Here is a 25,232-nt window from a genome sequence, read left to right as displayed (position 1 = left end):
TAAAAAGACCAATTTTGCCCAGCCTCGCCGAGTCTTGACTTCTCTTGTCGTTTCTCTTTAAGTAGCTTTATTTTGATCCACTGTGTCTTGTCGCGTCGATCCACTCCATTACACTTCAGAAAGATACGACTTGTAGCTTCAATCCACTCTGTTGTAACTTCAGGGAGCGAGGTTTGTGGTTTAAATTTACTTCCCTACTACCTTAGGAAGATAAGATTCACCATCTTTGATCTGCTCCACTACTGCTTAGGGATACAAAATCTACAATCTTCAATCTATTCCACTGCTAACCAGGGAGATAGAATTACTGACTTCAATGTACTCCATTGTAATCACATGGAGGTAAAATCTGTCATTACTTGATCTGCTCCACTACTGCTTAGGGAGGCAAGATCTGAAATATTCAATCTATTACACTGCCAACCAGGGAGATTGGACTGTTTAGGGAGATAGGACTGGATGCGATCTGCTCTACTGCAACTTTAGAGAGATAAGGTCTGCCATCTCCATTCTATTTAACTGCGATGTCGGAGAAATTAGATTCGTCGTCGTAGATTCAATCTATTTCATTTCACCGCCAGGGAAGTAAGATTCGCTGTTGTAGCTTCAATCTATTTAACCACAATGTCGGGGAAGTAAGATTCGCCGTCGTAGCTTCAATCTGTTCCACTGCACCGCTTGGGAAAGTAAGATTCGCCGTTGTGGCTTCAATTTTTTAAATTGCAATGTCGGGGAAGCAAGATTCGCCGTTGTAGCTTCAATCTGTTCTGCTGCATCGCCGGGAAGTAAGATTCGTCGTTGTGGCCTCAATCTTTTAAATTGCAATGTCGGGGAAGCAAGATTCGCCGTCGTAGCTTCAATTTGTTCCGCTGCATCGCCTGGAAAGTAAGATTCACCGTTGTGGCTTCAATCTTTTTAATTGCAATGTCGAGGAAGGAAGATTTGCCGTCATAGCTTCAATCTGTTCCACTGCACCGCTTGGGAAAGTAAGATTCACCGTTGTGGCTTCAATCTTTTAAATTGTAATGTCGGGGAAGCAAAATTCGTCATTGTAGCTTCAATCTGTTCTGCTACATCACCTGGAAGTAAGATTCGCTGTTGTGACTTCAATCTTTTAAATTGCAATGTCGAGGAAGGAAGATTCGCCATCGTAGCTTCAATCTGTTCCACTGTATCGCCTGGAAGTAAGATTCGTCGTTGTGGCTTCAATCTTTTAAATTGCAATGTCGGGGAAGCAAGATTCGCCGTTGTAGCTTCAATCTGTTCCGCTGCATCGCCTGGAAGTAAGATTCACCGTTATAGCTTCAATCTTTTAAATTACAATGTCGGGGAAGCAAGATTCGCCGTTGTAGCTTCAATCTGTTCCGCAGCATCGCCTGGAAGTAAGATTCGCCATTGTGACTTCAATCTTTTAAATTACAATGTCGGGGAAGCAAGATTCGTCGTTGTAGCTTCAATCTGTTCCGCTGCATCGTCTGGAAGTAAGATTCACCGTTGTGGCTTCAATCTTTTAAATTGTAATGTTGGGGAAACGAGATTCGCCGTCGTAGTTTCAATCTGTTCCGCTGCATCGCCTGGGAAGTAAGATTCACCGTTGTGGCTTCAATCTTTTAAATTACAATGTCAGGGAAGCGATATTCACCGTCGTTGCTTCAATCTATTCCGTTGCATTGCCTGAGAAGTAAGATTCGCCATTGTGGCTTTAATCTTTTAAATTGCAATCTATGGTTTCTTCGATCTGTTTCGCTGTCAACTCAGGAAAGCAAGACTTGCCATCTTCGTTGATCTGTTCTTTGGGGAACATAACCTATATGAACTTATTTATGCCTAGTGATTATGATCGAAATGAATCAAAATATCCTGGCTAAAAGTGTATGCATGAATGCAAAATGAAAATGATCTTTCCATGTTTGAGTTGTTATGGCCCATTGCTCAATAAGGCTTTATTGCCAACGCGTCAGAATGCTATCTTGTCCGGTTGATAATGTTCATATCTTACTTGATCAAATTGCCCCCGCTGTAATCTTTAGAGTTCAATTCATTGCGATTTTCAAAGTTAAGCCTACCTTAATTTGGGACATAAAATTCAAAACCATCCTCCTCCTACTGTAATTTAGGAGTATAAGATCTAGCTCCTTCTCAAATCTCTCCCACTGTAAATCGGGGATACAGGATCTGAAACTCCTTGGTCTCCTACACCATTCCAAGGGTGTCATACCAAAATTTTATGCACAATGAAGAATTTTTTTCTCCCAGAAGACCTTTTCTTATTGCTTGGTAAACATCACTTGTTTGTTCATTGAAGCTCTGGTCTCTTGTCATTTTGTTCCATTAATGTTTGGACAACAAAATCCGAAAGGATAGTCTTTAACTTAGATTCTTCCTTCTTAGATATTTCACCCTTTAAACTTGGTGTTTTCTAAACAATAGTCCCATTTCAGGTTTCTATATTATTTAGAAACTTCTAGAGTAATATGCAAAACTTCCATTGTGAAAGTATTATTAGTCCATTAATCATTACTCTAATGCAACATGCTTGCAACAGATCATAACGATAGATAAAATAGAATTGATTTGAGAGCATAGCTCGAAATGAATAAATTATCAAGGATAGCAAGAATAAAAAGAGGAATTGATTGGAACATGTATCTTGAAAAAGAAAGAAGTATTCCAAGAATAAAAAATTCAATATAAATAGTATGAGGACTAGATGCCCCAGATATCGTAGCTTGAACTTCTCTGTACAAACTCTTTGAAAGATCATTCTGAGTTTGACATGTGTTTAGGAGATCTATAGGACTTTGTCGCTGCCCCAAGATGTCGCCTACTCTTTCCTATTGATTCAGGTATAACAAGATCACCATATGCCCCGATCTGATCAAAATTTGAGCTGCTCTGATCGCCTCATGCCCCAATTTGATCCAAAATTTGAGTCGCCATTTTTGGGTTTTCAACTCAAGTCCCCTTTGGTCTCAAGGCGCCCTTTGCGGGTTTTTACCTTGGCCTCTCCTTTTTTCTTTTTCTTTTCTCTTCTTTTTTTCTTCTTTTTTCTTTTTTTTTGAATCTTAACTCTTAGGATTAGGCATGTCCTTGTTATCCCCTCTGATCAAGACTGACGCTTTTCCAGATAAAGCATTCTATTTAAGGTTTTTTCAGCTTGGCATGAAGTTCTTTTTGTGTGGGAAGGATCTTCTTCGATACCAAGTCCTTCTCATGGGATTCTCTTGGGCGAACTTTTTGTGAGCTCGCATCATTTACTTTTGGCGCATTTGACCATGATGGATTACTTTGAATATTCCTCATCGATCAGGATTGGGTCTAAAAACTTAGAGAGAAAGAATCTCGTCTTTAATAGGCAAAACCGTGGTAGGCCCAAGAGAACGACATTGCCCCGGAAGAGTTTTTTTACCTCTAATATACTATTTACTTTGAGACGACATGATGTTAATCTCAAACAGACTATCAACTTCTGATATCGTGCCCTTGTTCAAATTTAGTGCATTGTCAAATATGATCATTTTTGACATTCCATATGATTTTTAAAGATTTGCTGACTATCGACTTCGTGACACTAGCATATGAAGCAGCTTCAACCTACTTAGTGAAGTAATCGATGGCTGCAAAGATGAATTGTTGACCACCAGAAATTTTTGGTAAGATCGGCTCAATGACATTCATGCCCCACATAGGAAGAAGTTGTGGATTCTAATGATTCTTTATAAGGTAGGATCTGTTTTTCATCTTGTTCTACCATCCTCAATAAGTCTTGAGATAGGCTACAATCTATGTCATCTTCAAAGTCGTGAGATTCCTCTAAACACATGTCTCGCTCAAAATGAGATTCTGAGTCTGTAGCAGCGTCACTCATGTCTTTGATATTCAGGGACCTATTGTAGGTACAAAAGAATATACAAAGAATATATGAAGTTATGTACAATATGATTATGAATGCAATAATGATTTAGAAGAAAGAATAAAAGAATAATCATAGTTGTTCATAAGAAATGAAAGAATATTGGTTCAAAAAGATCACAAAGATGCAATTCCATTAAAATAACGACGTTCAGACATGAGCCTATTTCACAAAAGAGTTCTTATTACCTCTAGGCTAAAAGCAACAAGGTTGTTCAGAATATTATTCTAAACAAGCCCTAAATACTACAGGGGTTTCTTCCGCAGTTCAATTGCTTAGAACACTCCTAGGTTTATAAGGGTGGATATCTAACAAGGCCTCTTTTCAGTTGTCTTCATGCATGACACTAATGTGAAAACTTCTCAACATTTCTTCCTACATCGCATTCACCTTATTGTCAATCATGATTGGGTAGCAGATTTTCTACAGTAGATGAGTCACCTAACTTGACAATACCTATGTTGATGAGTTTTTCAACTAGCTTTTTGAAGGTGATGCAATTTTCTATTGAGTGCCCCGTAATTCCTACATGGTAGTCACATTGGGCATTTGCACCGTACCATTTGGAGTACAGAGGTTGTACGGGCTCTGAATAAAATGGAGATACCACATGCGCATCAAATAGCCTCTGATACAGCTCTCTATATGTCATCGGGATGAGTGTCAATTGGGGTCTTTCTTTATTTGGCCTAGGATTGGTTTCCTGCCTTGAAGAACCTTGATGATTAGTGGTTACTGCTCTTGCTTGTCCCACCGTGATTGGTTTAGAATAGCCCTTGTTAAACACGCTTGCATTATTTATCTCGTGCTCTTTCTTCCTTGGAGCTGACCTCTGGGCGCTTTCTCCCACTTCTATCTTGCCGCATCTTATGGCATTCTCTATCATTTCTCCGGACATCACTATGTCTGAAAAGCTCATAGTGGCACTGCCCAACATGTGATTGAGAAATGGAGCTTTCAAAGTATCGATAAAAAGCATGGTTATCTCTTTCTCTAAAAGTGGTGGTTGAACTTGCGCTGCTACCTCCTTCCATCTCTGAGCATACTGTCGGAAGCTCTCATTAGGCTTCTTTTCCATGTTTTGCAATACAATTTGATCGGGTGCTACATCCATCACATGTCCGTACTGTTTTATAAAGGCCTGTGCCAAATCCTTCCATGAGTGGATGTTGGCCCGACTCAATTGATTGTACCATCTAGCTGCTGACCCGATCAAACTATCCTGGAAGCAGTGAATCAGTAGTTGATCATTGTTGATGTATCCGGTCATTCTTCGACAGAATATAGTGATATGAGCTTCGGGACAACTTGTCACGTTATACTTCTCAAACTCTGGCATTTTAAATTTAGGAGGGATGACCAAATCGGGTACCAAGCTCAAATCTTTAGCGTCCATTCCTCGATGGTAATCAGCATTTTCCACTACTTTAAACTTCTCCTCTAGTCATTTACACCGGTCTTCTAATTGTTTTGGCAGATCCACTTTTGCTTTCTCCATTTCTACTACGTCGTCGAGATCAGGAACCATGGGATTAGTAGGATTCTCTCCAGGATTAGGACCTACTTCTACTTGAAAGTTCATTGGCATTGAAGGACCCGTCCTGAAATTGCTGGGGTCTGATTGTAACGGAGGATTTATGTGGGTTCAGCTCAGCTTGAGTATGCGCGTGCGGAGGGGTGAAGCCTGGACGGTAAAGGGGTCATCATTATTTCCTTATTCAACATTAACTACAGGGTCTTTTCCCTTGTCATTTCCTCCTCTCAACAGCTGCGTTAACTGTGCCATCATGTCGTTCTGGGACTTCCGCATCTTTTCTGTCATATCTTGCTGAATTCTTTCCAATCGCTCTTGTATCTGATCTTGCATATCTTTTCAGAGTTGTTCAAGCTTTTCTGATCTTTGATCCATGTTCTTTGATTTCGCTCGAGTTCCGTAAATGTGTCAGTTTTCCAGGTTAACTGAAACAATTTTATTCAATTAGAGTCTTTTAATAGTCCTTAATGCACATGATGTTATATAATGTAAATGCGTGAAATGAACGCAAAAAGAGACGTTGATTCTTGGTTCAATTCTTATTAGAACAACTTTACTAGAAAACAAGTCTATTTACATAAAACGGATATATATACAGCCTTGCCCGTATATTCTAAGACAACGATCCTTTTCTTCATCCGCGCGTAAGATAAATCTCACGAACTCTTCAAAATGGACGTCTCTTCTATCTCTTTTTTGCTTGATCCGGGCCGCGACTCGTTAATCACTTACCCTCATGACGCTCGTTGGCTTCTCTTTAAGAAAGTTCAGCAGCTCTCGAATAATCTTTATCATCTTGAATTCTCGGGCAACAGAGCAATGGTCGTGTAGTCCTCCATTAAACTATCACCCTTCTCTTATTGTGTTTTCTCGGAATATATTCAGACAAAAGTATTATTATCCACTTTATCAAGTAACCAATTTCCTTATGACAAGCTCTCTATTTAACAACCGAACGTGAATCAACACCTTTTTATGATGAAAATGCAATACAATCATAACAAAAAAAACAGGTTAGTACAAAGCAAGAGCAAGCAAGAATAAATAGAACACCTATTTGGGTGAATACTAAGGGTTCGAAGTGGTTCTACCTAGGGTGGGCTCCTAAGGTTCACTACATGAGGTTTGGCTCTAAAGTAAGGGTACCCGAACCAGCAGATTCCTCGATCTTCACCCATTATAGGCTCATATAGACCGAGTTCGGTTCAGGGGAATACATTTCCCTATGGCTGCACGGAGATGAAAATCTCACGAAGACATAGGTACGAATGTATCCCGAAAGCGATCCACTATCATGCACGGAAGTGAAAACCTCACGAAGGAGTAGCTTCTCACTCCCACTTAAAAGGGTGTGACCAAAGGTCATGCACTGTAATGTGCAGAAAGATGCCAAAATTTAAGCTAACACAGCAATCATAAACCACAATAATGGAAATTATAATAAAGACGAATGAAATGCAATGAAAGGATCGTAAATTTAAACCAAATTTTTAATTTTCGACAAAAAAGACAAAAAGTAATCAACTCGTGGCTTGACTTTCTTATTTTGGGTCCCCAGTGGAGTCACCAAGCTGTTAACACCATTTTTTTGATGAAAACAAGGTCGACTTGGGTTTTAAAAAATGAAAATAAAAACGGGAGTCGCCACCAATCCTTTTTTTTTTGATAAGGTGTGATTGGATCACCTTGAAAAGTGGTTGTTTTTAATAAACGATTTAATTTTATTAAAACAACGATTTTGGTTCACGAAATTTAGAAAAACGGGTTCGGGAGTCGGTTACACACGAGGAAGGATTAGCACCCCCGATACGCCTAAAATTGGTACCTAATTGATTACTTAATATCTAAGTGTCGAAAAACTGAAAACTTTAGAGAAATTTAAATTACGATCCTAAAAAAACTCGGATGATATGGATTGAAATTCAAGAGGATATTTGGCTATTTGGTTAAACGAGAAATCGAAACCCAGCACATTAGGGCACGTTCCTCAAATTTCCAAAAGCAAAACATTGCCTTATTTGAAATTTTTGGAAGGATATTTGGCCATTTAGTTGAACGAGAAAAATCGAAACCTAGCATATTAGGGCACATTTTCTCGAATTTCCAAACGCAAAACATTGCCTTATTTTAAAATTTTTAAAAGGATATTTAGCTATTTGGTTGAACGAGAAAAAATCGAAACCCAGCACATTAGTGCACGTTTCCTCGAATTTCCAAACGCTAAATATTGCATCATTTAGAAAATTTTTCCTTTTTGAAGTATGGTGTTATAATATGCATAATGGAATAATAAATATGATAATGTGAACAAAAATAATATGAGCAAAATTGAATAAATAAATAAAAATCATGTATATACCATAACAAATAAATAAACTAAAGCATAAAATGGACATATAAATAAATACATAAATTAATGAACATAAAAAAAAGGAAAATAGATGAAAATTATAAAATGTGGACATGTGTATGTACATAAAGAGGACTATATGTATGTATATACATAAAATAATAAAATATGAAATATATATATATGTATATATATATGTTTTAAGGATATTAAATATAAGAGGTTATGTAAATATAAACATGTATATATATATAATTATGAAAATATGGAAAAATATGCATATATGTATTTTAAAATTATTAAATATAAAAGTTTATGTAAATATAAAAGGATTAGCACCCTTGATTCGCCTAAAATTGGTACCTAGTTGATTACTTAATGTCTTAGTGTCGAAAATCGAAAACTTTGAAGAGATTTAAAATACGATCCTTTATTTTAAAACTTATATAAATCAAGTTACTCGTTAAGACTCTCTTATTTCAGAAAGAAAAAATGTCACATCTAATGAGTTAGGGCACAATATTTTACCTCTTCCGAAATGAGCTTGTCTAAAAAACTTACGCAGTAAAATTTAAAATGATATCCAATTATTTAAGCCATGTAAAAGAATTGCAACCCAATACGTTACCCAATACGTTAGTGTATAATTTCTCAAAATGTTAAACATTGAATATTGCATTTATAAGAAAAATCCTCGTCTTGAGAAAATAACTTATCATATCTAATGCATTAGGACACGGCATATGGAGTTCCCAATAACAAGCTTTTAGTGATGTTTTATAAAAATATAGCTTCGATTATTTAGATTCAACGAAGGAAATCGGAACCTAATATGTTAGGACTTGATTCTCTCGAAGATCCTAAATATCGAATATTATTTTTATTTTGAAATTTTCTGTATTTTGACGAATCCGGGTAAAAAATGAATGTAAAATAATAATAATGATGATAATGCAAATAAAATAATACAAGCAAAATAAGAAAAGATAAATAAATAAGATGGCAAATATATAATAAAAAGAAATCAATAATATATACACAAATAAAAGTAAATGAACAAATAAACTAAAGCACTTAAGTAAATAATACTAATAATGAGCATATAAATAAATATATAAATGAACACCAAATGAAACAATAGTAATGAATAAAATTATAAATATATATATATATATATGTACGTATGTTAGAATTATAAAGTATAAAAAACATATGTATATGTGTGAATTATAAAATATAAAAATAAACTATTTGTGTAAAGAAGAGGTGTATTTTAAAATATAAAGAATATACATAGGCATATATATATCTATGAAAGTAACATATGTGTAGATATATAGGTGTGTATAAATTATAAAGTATATAAAAAATATAAGCATGCATATATGCATATATATATAACACATACATATAAACAAGTTTAAAAAATATGTACATGTGTATATATATTATAAAAAATGCACGTATATATATATATATATAGTATAAAGTGTATATAAAATATAAATAAGGATATATTTTAAATCAAAGATGTATATGCATATATATAATTAAATCTAAAATTAAATGGCACAAATGAGCAAATAATAGTAATAATAATAATTATGATAATAATAATAATAATAATACGAAATTAAAAGATATTTAAACTTAAATAATAAATAAAATAGAAATATAATAACAGCAATGATACACAAATAATAGCCTAATATAATAATATAATAGTGAGAAATAAATAAATAAATTAAAAAAAACTGAGTTAATTAATAAAAAAACAAAATAACGAAAAAAGACTAATTTGAATTCTAAGACAAATATTCGGGGCAAAATCGAAAGTAAAATAAAAGGGGAGGACCAAACTGAACGCGCGCACAATACGGGAGGACCAGAATGGGAATTTTCCTTTTTCCTCAAAACGATATCGTTCCAGAGTGGACCGAATTGAAATCGCAATAAAATAACTGGGTAAAAATAAAAAATATAAAAGTACCTAACTAAAAAACATTAAAAAAAGCGGAAGGGCTAAAGGTGCAATTAGCCCTTCCAACGAAAACAGGGGGACCCTCCGGGTAATGGGTCGGGTCAGGTACGGGTCATGCAATACGGCGCCGTTTTGGCGCTGAGACCCCTAGGTGAAACGGCGTCGTTTTTCATTTGGTATAAATATAAAAAAAAACCCCTAAAAAAACAGATTCAACCCCCTTTCTTTAAAAAAAAAACAGAGTTTTGGAGCTCTCTCTCAAATCCCCAAATCCGGCCATGGTCCGGCCGTCCCCGGTCATCAGGCCGCCGTCCGTCGGCCACCGCACACGGTCGTCGGAGGCACAAAATCGGACCTTTTTGGTCCCTTTTGGAGCCTGTCGCCTCTAGGACACGGATTCGAGGCCGAATCCCGCGAGAAATGAGCCCGTACCCGAGAAAAGCAAAGAGAGACCGCCCGTCTCCCCTCCCTCCGGCACGGCGCAGGTAAGGTCTCTTCTCCTCTTTTCCTCTTTTATTTTATATTATTAGTATCTAAAATAAATAAATAAAAATAAAAGATGGACAAAAAAAAGATGCGAATCTAAGGGAAAAAACCTTCAAAAACTTTTTTTTTTTCTTAAATCTCGTAAAAAAAAAACCTTTTACAGTGTATTCGGCCTTAGCCGAAGGAAAAGAAAAAGAAAAATCCCCCATTACAGTGATTTAGCCCCCCCCCCCCCTTTTACAGATCTGTGCTTGGCTTTTATATAGCCAAAGAGAAAAGTAAAGAAAAATCAAAAGACCTATTGTCTATATTGCTTCTTCTATTTTCTGTCTCTGTTTCTTTTCGTGTTTGCAGGCATTGACGGAGACGTGCGGCGCGGGTCAGATGCAGGTGGGGGTGGCCGATGGGACGTGCGGCAGAGGAGACCTGAAGGCCCTAGGTACGGCGCCTAGGGTTTTTTCTTTCTTTTTTTTGCTGAAAATAGTTTAGGTTTGGGCCATTTTGGGCTGTTAGGGTTTTTTTATTATTGGGTCATTTTGGGTCTGTTGTTTTTGGGTTTAATTTTAGCTTGTTAGGCTGGGGTATTTTAGGTTAATGGGCCCCGGGCAAATTTGGACTTGTACAGCTGTCCCTCTTTGCTCGTTGTATTATAAAAATATAAAAATCAGATTATATTAAAAATCGTGTAAATTGAGTAATTTTTAAAATTTTAAGTTAACTTGATTTTAATCGAAATTGAGGGAAAATTTTTTAATTAGTATTACTCGAGCTCAAATCAAGTATAAATTATCGAGTTAGAAGTTACATGAAAACCAAGAATTTTTTTCGTTACATCAATGAACTTTAATATAGTATAATCAAGTTTGCTCAAACTATTTGATTTTTATCATAAATCGAGCTTGAGCTCCATTTACACCTAATGACACCAATTACTCTACTTAGAAATATAGACCTCAAATTTTACCTAAAGTAACTCATATTTGTAAATGATTCGCTCAAGCCTGTTTAGGCTAACCTATTTCATTTTATATTTTTGAAATATATATATCTTTTATTTTTCTTTTATTAAATTTCTAAACATAAAAAACTTAACATATTTTTAATGCTTACATTATGGTATAATTTATTTAATTTTCATACTGTATAAATTACATAATCTACGTAATTAACATATTATAAACTTTAAATATTAGAACCCCACCCATATTAAAATAAGCTCCCTCTCATCATCGCCGTGTTCGTCGTCTCCGGCTTGATGCATGAATTGATTTATTATTGCTTGACTCGTGTGGCTCCTACTTGGGAGGTGACATGGTTTTTCATCTTACATGGGATAGCGATGCCGGCGGCAGTGGTGGTGAAGAAGGTGGTGCCTGAGAAAATGAGGTTGCACCCGGCGGTTTCCAGGGTGTTGACTTTGGGATTTGTGGCGGTAACTGTCAATTGGTTGTTTCTCCCGCAGTTAGCGAGGAATGGTGTAGAAGAGAATATCATTGAAGAGTACTCCAAGTTGATGGATCTTTTCAAGGGTTTGCTTCCATTTTGAATATCATCATAATTTTTTTTGAAAAAAAAAACCTTTTTTTTTCTTTTTTAAATATTAGAGGGTTTATCGAATTTTATCATAAATAAAAATAGAGCCATTTAATTTCCATCAATTGGATTTGGTTAACTTTTAAAGCTGCAGCGGTCATTTAAACTTGATCGTATAGGACTATACTGAATTTAGTAGTCATATAAAAATATTATAATAGACTTGAATTTAACAAATACTTTCTAACAGTATTTATAACTCTTAAAAGTTATATAAATATTTTAATTAAATAAAAGATTTGGGTTAATCAATGACACCTTGTAAAAGTTAAGATATCAAATTATATAAAGAAAAAGTTGAAGTATTAAGATTAGATCTTAAATTCAAGTGTAACACATATACCAAAATTAAAATTTACCGTTGTTATATAATCTTAAATGAAGGTGGCACACATTTCAAGCTTGGTGTATTAGTGTTGCAACGTCCTAAAAATATGAATTCCTGATTTGTTAAATTATATCATGTGTTTGTTTTAGTGGTTAAGGTTTTGAGTGGGAGTCTCTTTGTGAGCTTTGAGAGATATTTATTTCTTTTTCTAAATTCAGTTAGAGAACTTAGTTGAATAAGAATTGGGATGTTGGGGATAGAGAAAGAATTGTATGAAACTGTGATTCCGCGTCATCCTTGTCTCTTTTCAATAGGAGCATGACAAATAAGATTTTTTCCTAGGACCGTAAACTTCGTCTGGATTGAACGTAAGCCTCCGTAGGGTCGGTATATAATTAATTAAGCTATAAAACATGGATTTTTATGATTTGTTAGCATAAAACTTGATATAATTACACATGTTTGAAATGATATAAGATAGGTAAAATCAGTAATACGTGAAGTATAATATGAAAAATGTTATTTATGCTTTGTATCTGTCATGACAAGCATGTACATCGTAAACATATCTGATACCTATTAGTTTTGCATTTGCATCTGGGATGGGATTTGTTATATGAAGTGTAGGCAATTTAATAACCTGTCGTATTTGGTGGCTCAACCACATATGTTTCTGGACAGTGATAAATCACCTAATAAACTGGCAACTCTGCTACAAATATTTTGATTAGTGTCATACCGACACTAAGCGGTGTGTAGGCCTGGATGAATATATAATACCTATATAGTGTGTTGAGATGGTCAGAGATAGTGTGTAGCAAATGGGGACATGATTATTTGTATCTGTTGTGCTTTGATAAGTTTTGTTTTTGATATATATTTTTATACATACATCTGATTGATTTCTATATGAAATGTTGCACACCGAGTTTTGAAAACTCACCTTCTGTTATCTGTCACTTTTAGGTAACCCTCAGACTTAGGCAAGTCGATGCGACAGGAGCTCGGATATAATAACATTTTTGTTCACTTTATTTATTTTAATTTGGGTTTAATTGTTTTGTATATTTTAGACTGCCTAGACATTTTGGGTTGTTTTTGTTTTAGATTTTATTTCCATTTTCCACACGAAACTATTTAAATGTTTTTATTGAAAACAATCGTTTTCCTACAAAAACAATGGATTTCTAAACAACAAACTGTATTTTCCCAAAATTCAACGTTCTAAAAATTTCTGCTGCAAACTTATAAATTTTGGAAAGTGTAAGCACACAACGTTTTCAATAAAATAGTTAGGAAAGATATGCTTTCAATTAAACTGGGTTTTTGTGTAAATAGAGTTTACGATGATTTGCAAAACATACAAATTAAGAATTTTCAATCAATTTACGATAACATCCCCAGATTTGCCTGTAACATCTAGGTCAAGTTTGGGGTGTTACAAGTATGGTTCTAGGCTCACACTTCGCATTCGGTTGACTATTTGTTCATGTGAAATTGTAAATTTAAAATTTAAAAGTTAAAATATGCTCTAATTCCCTATGCACTTTTTATATTTAAAAGTTAGTCCCCTACTTTTATTTTCAGTAATGTCGTCTTCTAATTTTTGAATTTAAAAACTCAAGTGCAATTGTTACCACCATTGAAATTATTCTATTAAATTCTTTGGTGTGAAATAGAGGTGACCATGGGCCGGGCCGGCCGGGGTTCGGGTCGGGCCCATAAAAAATTTTGGCCCGCCTCCTAGGCCCAGCCCGACCCGAAATATGGGCCTGGAATTTTGTCCAGGCCCAGCCCGGGAATAAAATCCTAAACCAGGGCCCGGCCCATTTTTAATAAATATCGAAAAATTATTTTTAAAATAAAAAAAGAAATTTTAAAATATTTTAAACTTAAAAAATAAAAATAAAAAATATATATTTATTAAATTCGGGCCGGGCCCTGCCGGGCCCGGGCCAAAAAAGTGGTGCTCGAGGCTCGGCCCATTTTCTAAATGGGCCTAGTTTTTTTGCCCAAACCCATATTTCAGGCTTATATTTTTACCTGAACCCTCCCATATTTCGGGCGGGCCGCCCGGCCCATGGACAGGTCTAGTGTGAAATTAATTTTTTTAAATATTAAAAATATTTCCAATAAAATTTTTATTTTTTATTTTAATAATATTTAATTTTTAAAATAATTTTTTGAATTTTTAAAATTTTAAAAAATTAATTAATTGTCAATCCATGTGTATGCCACGCTAGTAAAAGTTAAAATTTTCATTTATTTTGGAGGTGATTTGACAAACAAATACAAGTTTAAAAATTTAAGAAAACAAAAATTAACTGAATAGCTAAAATTATTTTCTTTATAATATTAGAGGACCAAATAAGTCATTATGTCAAATTTTAATAATGTATTTTTCTTGCGTGCACCCATATCTAGGGATAATAACTAATAAGTATTGAGTTAGCAAACTATTCTATTTAACTTAACTTGATTTTAATCGAATTTGAGTAAATTGAATTTAAATATTGCTCACTAGTCTAATATTTTTAATTAGTATTACTCGAGTTCAAATCAAGTATCAATAATCGAGTTTGAAGTTACATGAAAATTAAGATTTTTTTTCTTACATCGATAAACTTTAATTTAGTATAATTAAGTTTGTTCAAACTATTTGATTTTAATCTTAAATCGAGCTTGAGCTTCGTTACTAATAGCTTGAGGCTCGTTTACACTTAATGATATCAATACCATACATAGTTGCCCAAACTTGACTCTACTTGAAATATGGATTTCAAATTTTGCCTAAAGCAATCCGTATTTGCAAATAATTTGCTCAAGCCTGTCTAGATTCACGTATACCATTTTATATTTTTGAAATATAATTATTTTATTTAATATTTATTATTTAATATTTGATAATTATACGTATTTGCAATCTGTATTTGCAAATTATTCATTTTTGCCTAAACCAATTTTTAAATTTATGTTTATCTAAATTTTTCAAATTTCAGATGATCTTTAAGTTTGAACTTGAACAATTTTATATCAAATTAACTTTCTTTATTTAAGTTATCGTGTATTTTTATGTTAATTTTAAATAAATATAACCGAGAAATAAATTATTCAATTTTAAAAAAATATAAAAAATTACAAATACAATTATAATTACAAATATAATCATAAATAATAAAAATTTTAAAAGTTATAATTAAAATAACGAACTAAAAATATATATAATTAAAAAGGTAATGACTTAAAGCCACATAAATATACGAACATAATTTAAATTACATTTAATTATGTTTTCATAACCAACTGAAATTGACAACGTTCAATTAAATACACATTAAATTTTAGTTTTGGCCCTATTAAGGTTAACATCCTGGTTCCACCACTTCAAGCCATATTGACTCGACTATATTAACTTGTTTCATTACATCCAAAGACACCTGCGATGGGTGTCGAATTCATCGAAAATAAATTTTTATGTCTAAAACGAAAATTATAAAATACATGACTTAAAATTAACTAATTCAAAAAATACAAAAATTAAAATAGACTACATTAAAATAAAGGGACTAAATTCACAATTAATAATAAATTTGCATGCCATTTGAGTATACAATTAATAATAAATTTGCATGCCATTTGAGTATTTAAGATTTTCTCTCACCACCAAACCAAATTGTGGCCCTATCAAATCAAAAAGAAAGAGATTAAAATTCTCAAAACCATCATCAACGGCTCTCCATAGTGATGTATATGAATCACCATGTACACTAAGCCAACATTTTGTATCAACAATTGGTGCGATGTGCGCGTAATCAACTTGAAAATTATAACAACAAGGTAACTGTTATGAAAAGGATAAATTGGGCTTTCTCTCATTTTTCTACTTTGAAATATAGCTAGTATAGTTGTTGCCACGCTTCGCATTAGGTTAATTATTTTTAAGCTAAATTATAAAATAAATAATTGAATATTAAAATATACTCTATATATATCTTTGTAGTCTTCGTACATTTGAAATTTAATCTTTATATTTTTACTTTTGGAAATGTAATCCTTTAATTTTCGAATTTAAAAATTCAAATCTAATCGTTAACGCTATTAAATTCACTAATATAATATTTTAAAATAAAAAAACCACTCAATAATTATAAAATTATATCAATATTTTAATCAAACACAACCAAAATTATATTTATCATGTCCAACAAAAATTCGGAACTAATAAATTCTAGGCTTAAATTCATTATGATATGATTGGAGGCACCTATCTTCAACATTCAATTAAATACACAATAAATATGCACTTATCTAAGTAAAGTCAAGTACTACAATCCTTATCAACATTAAACATTAAACGTCATCTTCATCAAAGATCCAAAGATCAACCTATGGAGAACGAACTTCACAATTTCATCAAGGTATGGATTTTAGCTATAGTTTCCCTTTGTTATTGTTTCTACATATCATCAAAGCTCCCCAAAGGCATTTTCAAGCCTTTTTCTTTAACCCCAATCATCATCTTCTTCCTTTACCTACCTCTCACCGTCTCCTCCGTTCATCTTGTTGGCATCACCGCCTTCTTTCTCTCTTGGTTAGCTAATTTCAAGCTCCTCCTCTTTTGTTTCGACCAACCACCGCTCTCACCACCACCGTCCAACCTTTTTCACTTCATTTCCTTAGCGTCTCTTCCCATTAAACTTCAACAAAAAACCTCATCTCAAAACAAATCTAAACCACCCCAAAGATCAATCTTGTTTGCTATAAAAGTTCTAATATTAGCTTTGCTTTACCATTGTTATAACTACAAACGAAATCTCCATAAAAATGTAGTTCTAGCAATGTACGGTGTCCATATGTACATTGAGCTTGAGCTCACCCTAGCCTTGGCCGCAATCCCGGCTCGAGCCATGTTTGGGCTCGAGATCGAGCCACAGTTCAATGAACCCTTCTTAACTACCTCTTTACAAGATTTCTGGGGTCGTAGATGGAACCTTATCGTTACTAGTATTCTACGACCAACCGTATATTACCCAATGCGTCGTATTTCTACTCGTTTGGTCGGATCAAGGTGGACTTCTTTGCCGGCGATCATCACCGTGTTTGTCGTCTCCGGCTTGATGCATGAATTGATGTATTATTACGTGACTCGTGTGGCTCCTACTTGGGAGATGACATGGTTTTTCATCTTACATGGGGTTGCGGTGGCGGCGGAAGTGGTGGTAAAGAAGGTGGTGCCTGAGAAAATGAGGTTGCACCCAGTGGTTTCCGGGGCGTTGGCTATGGGATTTCTGGCGGTGACTGCCGTTTGGTTGTTTCTTCCGCAGTTGTTGAGGAATGGTGTAGATGAGAAGGCCATAGGAGAGTACTGCAAGTTGATGGATCTTTTAAAGGGTTTGCTTACATTTTGAATATATTTTAATTTAAAAAAAGTCAATTTTTTCTTTTATAAATATCTAAGGCTCAATTTTATTATAAATAAAAATCGAGCCATTTAATTCCTTCCTTTGGATTTAATTGAGAATTGATTTCGTAGTGTAATTGTCGAAACCATTTTTTTAAAAAAGGGGTCGACTTTAATTTTGAAAACAAAAATGAAAATAGGAGTTGCCACCAATTTTTTTTTAATGAGGTGTGATCGGGTTACCTCGAAAAGTAGTTATTTTTAATAAACGATTTGATTTTATTAAAACAACAATTTTGGTCCACGAAATTCAAAAAAAGGGTTCGGGAGTCGATTACGTACGAGGAAGTATTAGCACCCTCGTAACGCCCAAAAATTGGTACCTAGTTGATTAATTAGTGTCTTAATATCAAAAATTAAAAACTCGAAAAGAACTTAAAATATAATCTTTTTTTATTAATATTAATTAAAAATTACTCGGATAAATTGTAATATGTAAAATGCCTCCTTATCTCGAAGAAACTAAATGTCACATCCCGTAAGTTAGGACACAACACCTCGTATTTTCGAGAATAAACTCGCATTTGTTTTTATTTAAAACACATTTATTTTAGTTTTAAAAGGATATTCAGTTATTTAGGTTCAACGCCAGAAAAATCAAAACCCAGTAAGTTAAGGCACAACTTCTCAAATTTTTAAATATGGAATATTGCCTTTATTTTTATTTAAAACACATTTATTTTAGTTTTAAAAGGATATTCGGTTATTTAGGTTTAACGCGAGAAAAATCGAAAACCAGTAAGTTAGGGCACAACTTTTCGAATTTCTAAATATGAAATATTACCTTTATTTTTGAAATTTTCTTTTTTACGAATTTAGGTAAAAATTAATGTAATATTAAAATTGATATATGAATAAAATGTTACGCTAATGAACGGCAATAACATAGATGCTCTAATAAGCAATTCATAATACATATCACTTTAATACCAATATTAACATTCAAAAAATAATTAATTAAATAAATAATCAATAATAAAATAAATGATAGTTCTAATGACAAAATATGCACATGAAATGACAATACCCATTTTTAAATATAATGAAGACAAATAAATATGTAAATAAATAAAGAGGAAAATATTATATATAATATTGAAAATGACGGGCTTAATTAAAATGTAAATGAAATCGTAGGTGTGATTTGTAATAAAATGCATAAATAGATCGTAATAATAGATATAATAATAAATATAATAAAAGAAACAAACAGTAAATGAAAAAAAAAACAAAAAAATATGGAAAGAAAGAAAAAAAAGTGTAAATATAAATGAATAAATAAATACAAAGAAAAAAATAAAAGATTGAAAGAAGGGACTAAATCAGAATCTAAGTAAAATTTAAAGTAAATAATTAAAATAAAATAAATAGATTAAGTAATCAAATAAAGTAAAATACTAAAATTAAATGCGCAAAAACAAGCGGGAACTAAATAGTAATTAGCCCCATCCCCAGGACACGTGCCCTTTCCTCTGCAGATCAATAGACTGGAGACCCAATTGAAACACGAAAAAAATCAATGGCCAAATTTTAAAAAATAACCAAAAGGCGACAAAGGACTAAATTGAAGTGCATCACGAAAGCAGAAGGGCTGAAAACGCAATTAGCCCTTCCGCTTAAAAAAAACGCAGATCCTAGCCATGGAGTGGGTCGGGTAATCAGGCAACATTAAAACGACGTTGTTTTGGCACCTGAAGCTTGGGCCCAAAACGACGTGTATGGGCTATACTATAAATAGAATTTTTTTAACCCCAAAAAATTAATTTCAGCCCTATTTAAAAAAAAAATTCACCAAATCTCTCAACCCCTCTCATCCTCTCCAAGCTCCAATCGATGGCCACCATGCTGGCCGCCAATCGCCGGCGTCAGCACCGTCGCGCACGGTGGCCGGCAAGATAAAAAAGTGTTTTTTTAAGGTCTTGACCCCCTGAGCTCAAATCCGGCCTCAAAACGCCCGAAAAAACCAAGGAAAAGGACCATCAACCTTTTCCTACAACCGATTTTGTCACCGGAGAAGGAGCCTTCGACGACGAGAACACAGAATGACTCCGGTGAGTTCTTTTTCCCTTTCCTTTTTGTATCTTCGTGCTTAAAATAAAATAAAATAAAAATAAAGTTAAAAAAAAAAGAACCCTAAATCAAAATCAAGGTAATCACCTTTTTTTAGTTTTTGTTTATTTCTTTTTCTCTGTTTCGTTTGTATTCAAAGAAAAAACTCCCTTACATTAATCCATTCTTAGGCTTTTATAGCCGATTACAATATTGTTTTTTTTTATTATTCTTCTACTGTTTTGCACTGTTTAGCATTGTTTGGCCTCTGTTCGGTAGTCCTGTTTCTTTCTCTTTTCTTGCAGGTGGTCAGCAGAGGTTAAGTTTGTTGTTTTGGTGTAAGGCTGAGCAAAGGGGTAGGTCTCGGGACGAGGCGCGAGCGGTGCACCCAAGGAAGAACGGCGGACATGGGAGTAGCAGGGGGTGCGGCGCATTAGGGTTAGGCTTTCAGTTTTTTACTGAAACTAGTTAAGGTTTTGGGCTTATCGGGCCCTGGGTAACGGGTTTGTAATTTGGGTTGTAATTTGGACTGGACAATTATCATTTATTTTTGTTTGGTTTTTTTTTTGTCTGGGCCCAGGCAAATTTGGGCTATTACAGTAATAATAAAAGATTTTCAATTGAAATAAAATTTTGATTTGTTGAGTAATATTTTCTCGCGTGTTATTAATAGGAGTGTTCGAGTATTTATACATGTTGTTACTGTAATACCCCAAAAATTTTTACAGTAAGATATTATCTTTGATATAGTAAGGAAATAAAGTGACAAAAAGAAGAATTTTGAGTTATGACAACATTGGGAAGTATATTATGACATATTAATTCAAGAAATGATTAAATTGCAAAAGTGGGAAAAGTTTTGTTACCCAAGAGTAAATAATCAAAATTTGAGGGGTTAAAGTGTAAATATGAAAAAGTTGAAGGACAAGTAGTGTAAATATTTTAAGGGTGGAATAATCTAGAAACTAAGGAAAATGAATGAATTAGGACCAAATTGAAAAGGTGAAGAATTTTGAGGGACTAAATTACAATTTTACCAAATTAAGTGGTGACACGAGGATGGAATTTCAAAAGATAATGAAGGGCAAAATGGTCAATTAGAGAGAGAGAATTCTAGAAGGTAATGATGATGTTGGTGATATTTTTAATTAATTAATTAGATAAATGTTATTTAATTAATATTTTATTAAGATTTTTAGTATTATTTTATTATTAAATGATTAATATAAAAGGGATGAAAGATGAAGAGAATTCATCATCTTTCCCATGCATCAACGTGAGAAGAAGAAGAAAGAAAGAAAATTTTCTTTTCTTTACAATTTGGTCATTTTTACCAAAAATCTACCATTTTCACTTAGAAATCAAAAGAATTTCCATAGCTTCTAAGAGAGAAAAATAATAAGGAGACAATGGGGAGCTAGAATATCAAGTTAGATTCAAGAAATAGAAGCTGGAGGAGAGAGAAAATCAAGTTAAAGTTTGAAATCAATACCAAAAGGTAAGAACATTAAGATTTTAATATATTTTTGAGTTTGATATTATTGAAAAGTAGGAAATTAGTGTTAATGTAGAGTTTCCTTATATAAGATTCTATATTCTTGTTATGTTAGTAAAGGAAATAAGAGAAAGTGATGAAAAATATTGAAGAGAAAGGAAAGGAAGGTATTATAAATTTAGTTATCAACATTTTACATTAAAACAGTTTTGAGACAGCAGCAATAGTCTGAATTTGAAAATTTTCTAAAAATCTTAGAAATTTAAATAGGGGATGAAAAAATATGTAATTAAATCTTATTGAGTCTAGTTTCTCATAGAAGAAACGGTGTAAGTAATGGAATTGTAAATCATGAGATATAATAAATTTTGTGAGACAATGTCAGAATGATTTTGGGTTCCCCTGTTCTGACTTCGTAAAATCATCAAAAATTGAACAAAAATATATAGGGGCTTAAATTTATATGTTTAAAATATTTAATGAGTCTATTTTCAATAGAAACAAACGGTGACATCATTCGAATCCCGTACGATGAGATAATTAAGTTTTAGTGAAGAAGAGTCGAAACTGTTAGAAGCAGAAGGAGGTGACTTTAAAGAATAAACTGTACTTATTGGCTAAACCAAAAATTCTGAAAATTTTATGGTAAGAAGATATGTGAGTGTAGTTTCAGGGAAAATTAGCGGATATTAATTTTGAGTTCTGTAGCTCAAGATAAAAATAATTTAGTGAATATGACTCAAATGGACAGCTTTGAATAAATTTACAAGTAAATAGTGAAGTCATAGATAATGTTACTTATAAGCATGTTATATAAATTAAGGATGTGGAATGGAGAGGAGGAGAAAGAAAAAAAATATATATATATATATGAATATTCAGCTAGCATGGATAATTTGCACGTTTTAGGCTCAATGACTAAATTGAATAAAAGTAAAACTTTAAGGGTACTTTTGTAAAAAAGTCAAAAATGATCAAATTGCATGAAATTGATTGTTTATTTATTTATTTATAAAGATCCGAATGACTCAAATACGAGACTTGAATGTGGAAAAGAAAAGACATCGGATTAGTGGAATTGTAAACACTAACAAGTAACGAGGTAAGTTCGTGTAACTTGAATTATATTCTTAAATGCTTGAAATGTATGTTATTGATGTGAATGTGATTTGAATGTTTATTGTATGAAAATTGATGAAACCTTGATAAATTTGATAAAAAGGAAAATAAATCCAGGTTGAATGGAAGGAAAATTCGATGGATCTTTGAAAAGGAATTGACGGTAAAAAGGATCTAGCCCGGACAGGTGATCCTATCCTGATATAGCCCTTCCGAAGAATATGTGTGAAAAAGATCTAGCCCGGACAGGTGATCTTGATATAGGCCTCCTGAAGAATATGTGGAAAATGGATTTAGCCCGGACGAGTAATCCAAATTAGGGTCTGAATTTAGCCTGGACTGGTAATTCAGATTCAAGCTCATTAGAGTAATTGTCGTTGCAAGGATTTAGCTCGATGGTAATCCATGAAGAAATGAGGTTCTTGGAGTGTGCTCTCTTGCGGGGATTTAGCTGGGTGGTAATCCATTGTAAGAAATGAGGTTCATGAGTGTGCTCTCTGAATTGGAAAATGTGCGCACATGAATATGAATTGACGGACCCGAATTTGTACACTAAAGTGTACCCCTGAAAATCCATCGAAATTCTGAGAAATTTAACGGGCTAAAAATAGGAAATGATAAGTACTTAAAATCATGAAATTAAACTTGAAATACATAGAAATGATAATTATTTGATATCTGAAATATGATATGGAAAATACATGTATGTGAAACTTGCACGATAATTATGTATATTCAAGATTATGAACTCTCTTGGAATAAATAGACATTGAACTTATAAAAAAAATTATGGTACATGAAATATTGTCATAATGAATTGAATGATTTATATTTAAGAAGAAATAACAAGAAAATGATATGTATCATGACATGTAAATATGAGACTACCTTTGATACGTTGATACAAGGAAAATTATGTGTATTAAGACGAGTAATAAATTTATGTGAGACATGGCGAGAAAATAAGATTGTCAATATTAAAGTACTCTAACCAATGTTGTTGCTTGAGGTTTAGGCAAGTGCCAAATTACTATTGAATGGTAATATGTTTAATTATAAGGTGCATTGGAATGGTAAGTGTTTAGATAAAAATATAATTGAGCTTATAAAAGAGTGAACAGGTTTCAGGTATGCAATTTCTTATGAAAAGATTTGTTATGTGATACGCCCTTATGAATCCTACACCTAATTCGGAAATAAAAAAATTCTAAAATCTATATATATATATATATATATATTTAGGATTCTGCGAAAATTCCCTATGATTCTGATTTAATCCCAGTAGGTTCCTAATGAATGTTTTGGGCTTCGAGGCCCAATAAAGGGACATTATGATTATTTTCAGAATATGAATAATAAATAACTCAGAATTATTGAAAACGTTCAATAAACTCGGTAATGCCTCGTGCCCTATTCTGACAACGAATACGAGTAGGGGGTGTTATAGTTACAGATGTTATTATAGCTCATGATAGGGCCCCACTATTTTGTCTTGACTCCACTGCCTCTGGTACTGGCATTCTCTGTCCCTAGTACTGACATTCTCTTAGTACTGACATTCTCTTAGAACTCTAGGTTTCCTAAGCACGTGTCTACGAAGCACGCGGTCTTTTATGTTCCCAGGACTAACATTCTGGGCTGGCTTCATACTTGGTGGACACGTGTCTAGGTTGCCTGCGGAGCACGCGACCCTTTCTACGAGCTCCATGGGTGTATGAGAACTGAGACAGTGACCTTCCTTGGGCCTGCAAGCTGGATCTGTGGCCTTGCGTTACGAGCTAGGTTCTTGGCTTTGCCTTGCGAGCTAAGTCCGCAAACTCGCCTTGTTGTCCTCTTCGTGGCTTGTTTCGCACTCAATCTTCTGGTGGGACCTATCCAGGTCACGGGTCGAAGACTCAGATTCCTAGTAGGGCTCGAGTCGGTAATTACTGATGTATAACACAATTTATATCATATTTGAACTCAATCTCTGAGCTCTTTTTCCCTTTTATATCCAATGACGGACATGATTAATTATTTTTATTTGAATTTTAATTCAAATTAAGAAATTTTTTTAGACAAATGATTATTTCAAAAAAGTCGATAGTTTCCGTAAGCCTTTCAATAAGACTAGGGGAAAGAATGATATAAGATTGGTCAAGCGGTTAGATCCTTTCGGTGGTCTAGGATATAAGGAAATGAAAACTCCATCTTGTATTTAGAAAACTCTTTGTGAGCCTAAACTTCAGCATTGGTGAAGTCAGAAAATTTTTTTGAGTTGAAATTAAATTATATATTTTTATGATAATAAAAATTAAAGTTTATTATTTTAATAGTTTATATTTTTATAATTTTTAAAGAATTAAATCAATTTTTTTATTAATTTTGAGGGTCAACGTGTAGTTTTATTATTAATTTAAAATTTTATAAATTATAAATAGATTTAAATAAAAAATTTTTATTTTAGAGAAATCGAGAATCCTGTCAACCCACCTAAGTTTTTCATCCATCATTGTTTCAATTTTGACTTTATATACACAAATCCAATAGTTGAACACAAAGCTTTCTTTTGGTAATCAACCATGGAAACTTCTTGGCAGAAGGATATTAATTTAATTTGAAAATTTTTAAAATATTTTTATTTTTTAATAAAAACAATACTATTATTTATTTATTGAATATTAATTTAGTTGAGAAATGACTAAAATCTTATTATGAGTGTATTTTTATCTTTTATATAAAATATATAAATCTAGAAAACTATTTACGCATGGGAGAAATATGGTATGAAACTGTGATTTCACATAATCTCTATTACTTTTCATTAGGAGAATGACAAATCAAAATTTTTTCTCCTAAATTTCAGCTTTTTCCTCTTGAAAAAAATTCAAATTCAACTAAAAATTGCTAATACAAATCACGAGGAAAAACATGACATTTCTCA

At 33.2% G+C, this 25,232-nt stretch overlaps 1 protein-coding gene and 1 long non-coding RNA gene across 2 annotated transcripts; both read left to right on the top strand.

Moving 5' to 3' along the window:
* The first annotated feature begins 9,688 nt into the window (after window positions 1–9,688).
* LOC128041193 (uncharacterized) lies at window positions 9,689–10,945 on the top strand. The gene is made up of 2 exons (XR_008195857.1): window positions 9,689–10,263; window positions 10,619–10,945. It is a non-coding gene; the product is annotated as an uncharacterized LOC128041193 (long non-coding RNA).
* Window positions 10,946–16,558: 5,613 nt separating this feature from the next.
* LOC105768505 (probable long-chain-alcohol O-fatty-acyltransferase 5) lies at window positions 16,559–17,775 on the top strand. Its single transcript, XM_012588457.2, has one exon. The coding sequence runs from the start codon at window positions 16,574–16,576 to the stop codon at window positions 17,591–17,593; it is 1,020 nt and encodes a 339-aa protein (XP_012443911.2). The 5' UTR covers window positions 16,559–16,573; the 3' UTR covers window positions 17,594–17,775.
* The last annotated feature ends 7,457 nt before the right edge of the window (window positions 17,776–25,232 follow it).

Source organism: Gossypium raimondii, chromosome 5, assembly GCF_025698545.1.
Source record: "Gossypium raimondii isolate GPD5lz chromosome 5, ASM2569854v1, whole genome shotgun sequence".
NCBI lineage: Eukaryota > Viridiplantae > Streptophyta > Magnoliopsida > Malvales > Malvaceae > Gossypium > Gossypium raimondii.
This window is presented reverse-complemented; position numbering and strand designations above follow the sequence as displayed.